The sequence below is a fragment of the Cucurbita moschata genome, unplaced genomic scaffold (genome assembly GCF_002738365.1).
Source record: "Cucurbita moschata cultivar Rifu unplaced genomic scaffold, Cmos_1.0 Cmo_Scf00060, whole genome shotgun sequence".
In the NCBI taxonomy this organism is placed as follows: Eukaryota; Viridiplantae; Streptophyta; class Magnoliopsida; order Cucurbitales; family Cucurbitaceae; genus Cucurbita; species Cucurbita moschata.
Genome location: NW_019268576.1, coordinates 66,832 through 77,214, shown reverse-complemented (window position 1 = coordinate 77,214; position 10,383 = coordinate 66,832). Strand labels below are relative to the sequence as shown.

The 10,383-nt window shown below is 37.7% G+C and overlaps 2 protein-coding genes across 6 annotated transcripts in view; one reads left to right on the top strand and one right to left on the bottom strand.

Annotated features, from left to right (window-relative positions):
* The first annotated feature begins 533 nt into the window (after window positions 1-533).
* Window positions 534-4,175, top strand: LOC111436965 (pentatricopeptide repeat-containing protein At3g48810). Of its 3 annotated transcripts, XM_023074776.1 has the most exons (3): window positions 534-2,643; window positions 2,748-2,939; window positions 3,711-4,175. In XM_023074776.1, the coding sequence occupies exons 1-2, from the start codon at window positions 665-667 to the stop codon at window positions 2,911-2,913; spliced, it is 2,145 nt and encodes a 714-aa protein (XP_022930544.1). In that variant the 5' UTR covers window positions 534-664; the 3' UTR covers window positions 2,914-2,939; window positions 3,711-4,175. The 3 variants fall into 3 exon arrangements, with proteins under 3 accessions (XP_022930544.1, XP_022930543.1, XP_022930545.1); XM_023074775.1 differs by lacking the exon at window positions 3,711-4,175 and having other exon boundaries at window positions 2,748-2,958; XM_023074777.1 differs by lacking the exon at window positions 3,711-4,175 and having other exon boundaries at window positions 534-2,651; window positions 2,748-2,836.
* A 1,328-nt stretch (window positions 4,176-5,503) lies between these two features.
* The window catches only part of LOC111436883, a 7,967-nt gene continuing 3,087 nt past the window's right edge, over window positions 5,504-10,383 (bottom strand). The window contains exons 3-10 of one of the 3 annotated variants that reach the window (XM_023074671.1): window positions 9,676-9,805; window positions 9,129-9,580; window positions 8,799-8,879; window positions 8,619-8,717; window positions 7,044-7,196; window positions 6,825-6,911; window positions 6,287-6,358; window positions 5,504-6,164 (exon numbers count right to left, since the gene is read on the bottom strand). In XM_023074671.1, the coding sequence (XP_022930439.1) occupies window positions 5,832-6,164; window positions 6,287-6,358; window positions 6,825-6,911; window positions 7,044-7,196; window positions 8,619-8,717; window positions 8,799-8,879; window positions 9,129-9,580; window positions 9,676-9,805 (1,407 nt within the window). In that variant the 3' untranslated portion in view covers window positions 5,504-5,831. Of the gene's footprint in view, window positions 6,165-6,286; window positions 6,405-6,579; window positions 6,665-6,824; window positions 6,912-7,043; window positions 7,197-8,618; window positions 8,718-8,798; window positions 8,880-9,128; window positions 9,581-9,675; window positions 9,806-10,383 lie in introns of those variants that run through there. The other 2 variants (XM_023074672.1, XM_023074673.1) reach the window with 2 other exon arrangements.

Genomic DNA, 10,383 nt, shown 5'->3' with positions numbered 1-10,383 from the left:
ACCTCAACACAAACCGCTTTTATTTGCTGGCATGTCACTCGACTCTTCATTGTATGACAAAAGAGTGTATACTCTTGGACTCCTAGCGTTCTTCCCGCAAGTTACACATAATCAAACTATCAAATGAGAAGTAGTTTGATTGGAGGAAATTTCCACCTTATTAATGATTCATTCACAAGTCAAATAATGATATTAGTGAGAAAGGTAATAGTTATCGAATTCAAATCTCTAAACTTTCAAAAAATTACATGTCAATTATGGATGAGATATATTTACTTTGGCTTGGCTTGGCTTGATTTTGGTGCTTTCATACTCCACCCTATTTTATTTTATATATCTTAAATTTCTAAATTTAATTTTAAAAAATTAGCAGTTAATTTGGGTTTAAAAATATAGTTCCATTTTCTTGATGAAAGATTATTATTTTATTTTTGGCAAGTGGAGGACTAAAGATTAAAATTAAACTAAAATTATGGAGTGTATAATTTATAATATTTTTAGAATTACTTATAAAATTATGGATCCGCCGCCGCCACTGTTCCGAAGGATATAAATAAGTGAGCATTGACCCATCCCCTCAGAATCTTACTCCGGAAGAGCTGAGTTCTTCGGATTTATTTCTGTTCAAGGTTCTGAATTTGGTTATTCCCACAATTCTTGTACAATGTATTTGAAAGAAGGTTGCTCTTTATTGCTGAAGATTCAGAAACCCCTGATGCCCTTCGTCCTAAATTCAAGCCCCATCATCAATCCCCGTGAGCCCAATAAACAACACCTTCTGCACGAATCCGATGTGCTCAAACAATTGAAAAAGGAACGCAATCTTTCATCGGCATTACAATACTTCTGCGCTGTAGCCAATTCAAACGCTTTCAAACACACCGCATCCACGTATAAGCTCATGATTGAGAAGCTCGGCCGTGAATGTCAAATGGATGTGGTGCAATACATTTTACAGCAAATGAAGATGGATGGCGTAAATTGCTGCGAAGATTTGTTTGTAAGTATAATAAATAGTCACAAACGCGCAGGCTCCGCCGAGCAAGCCCTAAAGATGCTCTATCGGATTGCAGAGTTCGGGTGCAAGCCGACAGTGAAGATTTACAATCATCTTTTGGATGCATTGCTGACTGAAAACAGGTTTCAGATGATCAATCCTGTGTATATTAATATGAAGAAAGACGGATTAATTCCTAATGTCTTTACATATAATATACTCTTGAAGGCGCTTTGTAAGAATGATCGGGTTGATGCTGCACACAAGCTGTTTGTTGAAATGTCTAGTAAGGGCTGCCCACCCGACGCGGTTAGCTATACGACTATGGTGTCTTCACTTTGTAAAGCGGGTAAGATCGACGATGCTAGAGAGCTAGCGGGAAGATTTAAATCAAGTGTTCCTGTTTATAATGCTTTGATTGATGGGATGTGCAAAGAAGGAAGAGTTGAGGTAGCGATCAAGTTGTTGGGTGAAATGATGGTAAATGGAGTTGACCCTAATGTGATCTCATATTCGTGTATTATAAATTCTCTTTGCGAGTCGGGAAATGTTGAGTCAGCTTTTGCATTATTGGCTCAAATGTTTTCTAGAGGTTGTAGTGCCAATATCCAAACCTTTACGCCATTGATCAGGGGTTGTTTCATGAGAGGGGGATTCTATGAAGCTCTTGAATTGTGGAAGCTTATGATAAAGGATGGTTATGAGCCAAATGTAGTCGCTTACAACACTCTTATTCATGGTCTTTGCAATAGTGGGAGTTTGGTAGAAGCCTTACAAGTATGTGATCAGATGGAGAGGAGTGGCTGTCTCCCTAATGTAACTACTTACAGCACTCTAATTGATGGTTTTGCAAAAGCTGGTGATTTGGTTGGTGCATCTGAGACATGGAATAGAATGATATCCCATGGTTGTTGTCCTAATGTGGTGGCCTATACCTGCATGGTGGATGTCCTTTGTAAAAACTCGATGTTTGACCAAGCCAATTCTATTATGGAGAAGATGACTCTTGAGGGCTGTACTCCAAATACTGTAACATTTAACACGTTCATCAAAGGTTTGTGTAGAAATGGAAGAGTAGAATGGGCAATGAAAGTGCTTGATCGAATGCAAGGACATAGGTGTCTCCCTAATATCACAACTTACAATGAGTTACTTGATGCTCTATTCAGGACGAACAAGTACGTAGAGGCTTTTGGGCTTTTCCAGGAGATTGAAAAGGGAAATTTACAGCCAAACTTAGTGACTTATAATACCATTTTATATGGTTTTTCTCGAGCTGGCATGCTTGGAGAGGCGTTGCAACTTTTTTGTAAAGTACTTGTGGGGGGCACTACCCCGGATGCCATCACATATAATACAATGATACATGCCTATTGCAAGCAGGGGAAGGTTAAGACTGCAGTTCAGCTGGTGGAACGAGTTAGAACTATGAAGGAGTGGCATCCAGATATCATCACATACACTAGCCTCATATGGGGTGCCTGCAATTGGATAAATATAGAAGAAGCCATTACTTATCTTCACAAGGCAATGAATCAAGGAATCTGCCCCAACTTTGCCACATGGAATGTATTGGTTCGGTGTTTCTTTGACTCTTTAGGTCATATGGGTCCAATTCACATTTTGGACGATATTCTGGGAAAGCGGTAAGATGGTGAGTTCGAAAGACGTTCATAAAACCAATTTCAGATGTAGTTGTGACCTCAGATTACGTACATACTGAGAGATTTTTGCTTGAACACACTTGTAGAGTTCTTAAGGATGCTTGGGCAGGTTATGCTCTTCTTGGCTTGCTCTCTAAATTGAATAGCGGGGAATCAAATTCTATGGCACATGCCCAATTGGAGCAACATGCCAATGTTGAGTTTTTCTGGCACCTTCTTGTTATCATGGATGGTATCTTCTCGCCCGTGTGATGTCTATTGCAAAATGAATCAACAAGGTAATGTCAATTCTTCAGGCATCTTGATGGGTCACCATGCGTATATGTTTTCCCATACATGATTTGCAATATATTGTGCAGGGAATCCACCTTTTGTTCATTGTATGGTTAAATGGTTTCCACTACATTCATTTTAACGTGATTTGTAGTAATAATGGAAGAATCTGTCTCAGTAAATCTTGATTATTATTGGAAAATCCCCTAGGAACACGATCATTACCCCCCACCATACACAATCTTGAGAATCTTCTTGGTTGTTCTTACGTACGAGAGTGATTACTGTGTCAGAAATCACGATTCTCCACAATGGTATGATATTGTCCACTTTGAGCATAAGCTCTCGTAGCTTTGCTTTGGGCTTCCCCAAAAGGCCTCATACCAATGGAGATGTATTCCTTATTCATACCAATGGAGATGTATTCCTTACTCATACCAACAATCAACAATCCTCAATCCTCAACATACTGATCTCCCACAATCACCTTGCCTGAAATCTTACCCTCAGCACCTGCATAGTTGGGTACCACAATGCCTTCATCTTTCAGCCCAGCACGTCCAAGCTTATTCTGCAGATTTGAGATGTGCTGCGTGAACTCTTCCATAGTTACTCCATATGGTTCAACATTTTTCGCTGCATATTGACCTGTTTCTACTTTCAGAAGACCTTCTACAAGTTGAAATATTGGCTCGTGGGATTGTGGTTAGTGTCATGCATGTATGTATAATTTGATCTCGTGTCAATACATGCTTAAAATTATCTTCGAGTTTCAGGGAATACCTCCTTGGAGACAGCAGATTCGAGTTTTGGATTTCCTCCAACATAAGGAACCAGGCTATGATGGAAATTCAAGCCATCAGCACAAGGGTCAAAAGGTGGTCTCAACCGGCGGCCAAATGCTCTATCCATCACTTCGGAATATGATGTTGAACAAGCCCAGTATTAGCCTTGGAAATCCTTTTACTGTATCTTTAATTATCCTGCGTGAATTGTATAATGTGAAATGCCCACGTGTCTTGACATCATCCCAAGTCTCGAGACGTAGTCGACCATCACAACTCACTCGGTCATGCTATTAGGAACGGGCCCACGTGTCGCTCATCTCATCAGGACATCTAGAACATCTGTCTATCTGGGTACTATCGAAGCATTAGCCTTCCCGTGCCCATGTCATGTCATTTACGGATACCGTATTGAATAGCATGTGTATAATCCAACCTCCAACATTCTGGTTGAGGTGCAATACCGACACACTCGTGTCGCTCGGTACTGTTCTTGAAAAATACATTTTAAATGAAGTCGCCTAAGACACTCGTCTTGGCACACTCGCCTTCACTGTGACTCACGCATGTGCCATAGGATAGCTCGCTTAGGCCACAGGAGAGCTGACATCATGGCTCCCCCTATAGTAAATTTTGAGACATTTTCAATACTCCACGCATAACATGATTTTAGTGAACGGTCAAATGTTGTCATGGAGCGTTCGTTCGTTGTCCAATTGACACCAAATTTAACAAGCATTCATCTTTCATATGAACGGACTTAACTCCAAAATCGCATACCCAAATTCCTTTTTGAAACCTCAACTTTGGAGGTTAAGGCCCGGTGCCGCCCTTCAACAAGCCTATCTTTGCCACTTGTCTATTTGTAGTCTTTATCTTACTTATGCCTCTCGACTTCTGTTCAATGGTCACTCTATATGGTGTGTTATAGATAATGCACCCTCCTCTTCGGTCGCATAACGCCACTAGTTTAAGTGCTTGTGTGGTCGGATGGGTGTCACTTGAGGGTTGCCGTTTCTCTTAACGCAATGTGAGAGTTACAACCTACTCCCTTCATAGTTAGGTTGAGGGTCGGCGCTTCTCTTGTCGCAATGTAAGAGTCACAACCTAACTCTCTTCATAGTTAGGTTGTGACACATAGCATTTCCAAGGAGCAGAGTGTAAGCCTTTAGTGTAATGATCTAAAACGAAAAGACCCTAATGGAGACACTCAAAACATTACCTAAAAAAACTAAATTTCTTTCAATATTCTTCAATGAAACGTTCAAATATTGACACATATTTTTAGTAAAAAAATCAAACTTAAACACTTTCATTTTTAAGCCATTTTCCATACCGGTGTTAGCATTGACACTTTTTCCTGTTTGAGACAAGGGTCATAAACTCATTAGGAAAAGTTATTTTCTCATTTTTAGTATTTGTGAACTCATTTAGAAAATTTATTTTCTCATTTTAGCATCATACCAAATCCACTAAAGACTATACTAGTGTAAAAATAGGAAGAATAAAAACATGTACTCATGTCTTTACCTCACAACCTGAACCTTCTCGAGAAGACTCAAATGAAGATACTTGAATCATTATGTGAAAAAACTAAATTTCTTTCAATATTTTTCAACGAAATTGTCAGGAACGTTTAAATAAGATGAATTTGACACATATGTTTAGTAAAAAACCAAACATAAACACTTTAATTTTGGGGCCATTTTCGAGTAATTTTCCAAGAGACCATTTGGTTTGGATGGAAAACAAAAGGAACTCAGAACCTGTTTGACTAAAAAGTGGGCAATGGACGAAGCAGCCATATTTGGAGGCTATCTTCCAAATAATTCCTCATAATTAAGGTTAGTGCAATATCTTAGGGTTCTTGGATACATTTCCAACCTGTTTTAACTTAGGGAAGTCCAGCCATTTTACGACACTTAAAACGCTATATACAAACTCTCGATGCCATCCTTCTGTGGCTCTCCTATCTCTGCACCATTCATTTTGAAATTTCCTATGATGGGTGCTACCTTGTATATATAATGAACTTACTTACCTGATCCGGCTGTTGAATTACTACCATACACTTCAAAATTACTATAATCAACTATGGTCTCAACCTCAATTTCACCATTGCTTCTTTCCCTTTTTCTTTTTCTTGTTGCCACTCCCACTGTTGCTACTACTCTTGTTAAAACTTCCTCCTGCTTTAGCCGATGGGCTCTCCGTGGCACTGCCACCACCATTGTCGATCGCACCTGTTAGAACGGCATTCTGAAACCACTCAAATAACTCTTCTTCGGTCATGTTCATCATGTTCTCTTCTATATTTGATGGAGGCATTTGGCCTCCTCTTTGGCTAGAACTTGATCCTCTACTGGTGTTTTGCTTAGAGGGTACACTGGTAGTGGTGTTTACATGAAAACTTGGCCTGTGGGTGTTGGCTGGACATCTCATTCCCTGCAGCAAAAATCAGCAACATACATTTATATTTCTTCATGTATCAGCGGGGACAAGAAAGGAAACATGCCATCAAAATCGCTTGAGATGCATGCATATGAAAAGCCCACTACAGATATTACCTGACAAATATACCATTCGGTAGCATCATATATTCTGCTCTCTGCACATACATATGCAGAAGGAGCATCTACCTGCACAGAGAACATCATATGTGGCGTTATGATAGAAACATACACGCTTAAAAAAAACAACATTTCACACCAACTTTTTTCACTGAAATTATACAGAGACCAGGTACGGTCTAATACTGATAGGCCTTCAGTTCATTATATCTATGGAAGAATAATAAATGTAAGCACCAGAAGATATGAGTTATTTGCATGCAGTATCTTTTAAGTAACAGAGTTCCAAACTTTCACTATGCCGTACCTTTCTTGAATTTTTCAGCAATCATATTACCTAGTTTGTGTTCTAACAAATACATTTACGTGAATACCCTAAAAACAACATTAAACAATTTTTATGAGCACCATTATAGCATTTTCTATAAGCACCGTATAAGTGAAAACAGGCAAGTCAAGTAATTCAACACGTATCCTCACATCAAATCATATCACGTCTTGATAACAAGCAGATCCACATGTAAGTGAAACATACCTTCTGCAGTAATCCAAAGAGAAAAGGCTGAGAAGATTGCTCCACCCACCCATCCCCATCCTTTGCTTGATGAAAATCTTTGCATTCCTTTAGAGAAGTAAATATACATAACAATACATACAGCGTCTGTTAGAAAATGCGAGGATACCGTACCATCACTAGGATACTAGAGCACAGAAAACCAAACAAAATCAAGAGTCTGAAATAGAAGAGAAAGACCTGGCACCATCTTGCTTGAGATTTCAATTTCCTAGTGTGAATCCATAAGTGAAAATTGTTGCATTTTTTACAGGCTATTCGTCTTGATTCACCTGAAAGATCCTCTCTATCTGTGGCTGATTGTGAAGATGCAAATGGACCAATCCCTCCACTCTATAAATGCATCAATAATTTGCATAAGATACTCAAACAAAAAACTTGGACACAGAAACAATCTCGAGAGCTTAATTCATAGCTCAAGTATCATTTACAATTGCAGGGAAACCTCTTAGCGAAAAGCTAAAAGTGCATTGAACTGAAAATTTTTAGGTCTCTACTGACTACACGACTTAAATCTTATTTTCCTTTTTGTTTTTGGGTGTTTGTGCTCGTGTGTTTTTTTCTTTTTTTCTTTTCTTCATTTTATGTGCCATGGGGTAGTTTATCAATAGAAGGAACCAAATATATTATGCAACTTAATATTTTAGTCATCAGGCGAAAGAATTTAAAACATACTCATGTGAAAAGAAAAGGCTAGATTATGAAAAAAAAAATACTCCGGAACTTTGCCCCCTGGTAAAAGAATCTTCATATTCTTTCAAAAGTTGAAATACTACCCTTGACATTTTATAAATGTTTTTAGACTGCCCTTGGAATAGAAAAATCAAATGTTGAACAAAAAGTCGGATTTAGCTCAGACAAGCATCCTAGTCATTGTTATGTTGTTACAAGTCATCACCATGTCGATTTTCCGTCCAACATTCCAATGGATTTCCACTCGAACAATAGTTGTGAAATGTTAATAAGAGGTCAAGGGTAATATTTCAACTTTTAAAAGAATAGGGATATTTTAAAAATAAATGCAAAGTTCAAAGGTACTTTATATAATTAATCAAAAATAATAATAGCATAGTTACATTATCCACCTTCCTATAGATGATATGCTAGCAATCTCTCATCACTCTTCTACACTCACCACTAACAAGTTAGACTAAATGCTAAAAAATGGAACTTAAGTTGTTATTATTATTATTTAGTTTGGTAGGAAAGGTCACATAGAACAAGTCGTTTGTTAACAACTTGGAGGAAGAATTCACTTTACCTCCTTGCTACAAGTGAACCGAGTCAGCATCTCAACATGTGAAATGTCATTCCATTGTTAATATTATGGAAGGACAAAACAGGTTTTCCAACAGGAACATGAGCAATAGACGAATTAATCGGTGTCAATAACGGTTTCCAAAAACCAATATCATCTAGCTTTATACAATCCCAATGTCTAGGCGTACAAAGTTTCCATTGAGAACAAGCATTACCTCACAATATAAATTGGAACACAATTATGGTGATGAATGGGTTCAGATTGTCAAGATCCAAACTTAAGTCATGTTTCGTGTTTGTCGACAACTTGCCTTATAATTTAATTACCAAAGAAACACTGCAGCTCAATTTCAATTTTTTTTTCACCTTTCTATAAATGGAGACGTGTCAGGAAGGTTAAAAGAATTTTTTATAAGGTGAATCTCTTTATCTTTCTCTCTCTTTCTATTCTTCTTCTTTTGTGTGTGTGGGAGGGTGTGAGGATGGGGGTTATACCTTCTGTGAAGCACTTTGAAACCTGCGGAAAACATTTAGCAACTCTTCCCTTCTCAGTCCATCATCATAGTTTTTTCGCTTTAATGAATCAAGTAAAACCTATAAAAAAATTATAATAATAAGTAAATAAAAGAAACATACAACTCTCAAGAACAATATAATACAAAGGAAATGTTTCACCTCGTATGCATTTTGAAGTTTCTTAAATGCTTCAGCAGCCTTTTCATTGCCCATATTTTTATCGGGATGGACCAACATTGCCTGATAACCAGTTTATACAAGCTCATTCAACAAAACTAGATATATACCAATTACCACTTCCGCAGATAATCAAGATAATATTTCAAAAAACATCTAATTTCCAAGAAGTACGACACGACTAATAAATATAAGTGAGACGAAGCATAATGGCAATCCAAAAGAAAAATACGAGATGGAGCATAATGACTATAACTACATGAACAGTGAATAGATTATGCAAATTGTACCAACATTAATGCAGAAATTCACCTTTTTCCTATATTCCTTCTTGAGCAGGGAAGGAACTATATCCTCAAACCGAGACAATCCTAAAACTGCATAATAATCTGTACAATTCAGCAAACGAATGACTTCATCTTCAGAAGATAGCTCAGAATCAGCTCCACTGGTTGAAGGTGTGCCTGAACTACGATCAGCAGCAAAACCTGCACTGAATTCAGAAGACGATGCTTGCATAGGATCATCCTGAAAGAAGCCAGGCTGATCTTGCATCCCAGCTGCTTGTTCAGGATATCTATTTGATCTCCCATGCTCATTCATGTTGTTCTTTAGGGCATAAATAAGAGCATCACTTGAAATAAACGACAAATTCAGGCCCAAAAGCAAACCAAGCCATCCAGTTCCTACCCATCCACAATATACCGAATACAAAGTGGTGATAAAAAGTGCAACTCTTTCATGGCTCAATATAAATGCCAACCCTGAAAATTGTGGTGCAACACCTCAATGAATGAGACTTGTCGTGATGTTAGCATGAACAGAAAAATTGTGCAAGTTCCAAAGGTAAAGATATTACCTCCAAGAGATATGATCAGCAATGTTGTCCAAAAGTTTCCATAAAACCAAAGGAAAGCTATTCCAGAGATGGCGATGACCAAAATTGCAAAGGCAAACCCAACAAAAATTCCAAGGGAAGCAGCTATCACCTGGGTAGATTTCATTTATTATTTACCATGGATCTATATAAAACAAAGGGCAGGAAGGATCACCTAAGAATTCAGGAGGGAAAAAAAACAGAAAAAAAGGCATATAACCAATGAAAAAGGCTGACAATAAGAAGCCACGCATAGACAGGGTAACAAAACACAGACTATAGATTCTATCACACCGAACACTAAACACAGCTATCCCAATGATATTATACCAATGCCATAATGAATCAAAACTGACCAAAAAAACAATCAGTAATACAAAGTAGTAGCCAGTTGGGAAGAACTTAATCATAAATTTATGCACAAGATAGCAGACAGACTTAAGGATAATTACAAAAAGACTTCTACACTGTAGTAAAAAAAAACATGAAGCCAAACAAGGGACCACACATCCTACTTAAACCTCTCAACCCCTCTTACGATTACATCATTCCTCTCAACTCAAAAGCCTCAAAGAAATCATGCAAACCCCCACAGGCCACAAAGAGCAAGACAATTTGTTGATGTTGTTAAGAATAAATACACAAAAAAAAAAAAAAAAAAAAAAAAAAAAAAAAAAAAAAAAAAAAAAA

Excerpts from the sequence above, each read along its gene's own strand:
- LOC111436965 (XM_023074776.1), top strand. The coding sequence starts at position 665 with ATGTATTTGAAAGAAGGTTGCTCTTTATTGCTGAAGATTCAGAAACCC. Across the intron at positions 2,644-2,747 it reads GACGATATTCTGGGAAAGCG|AGTTCTTAAGGATGCTTGGG; the intron begins GTAAGATGGTGA and ends ACACACTTGTAG.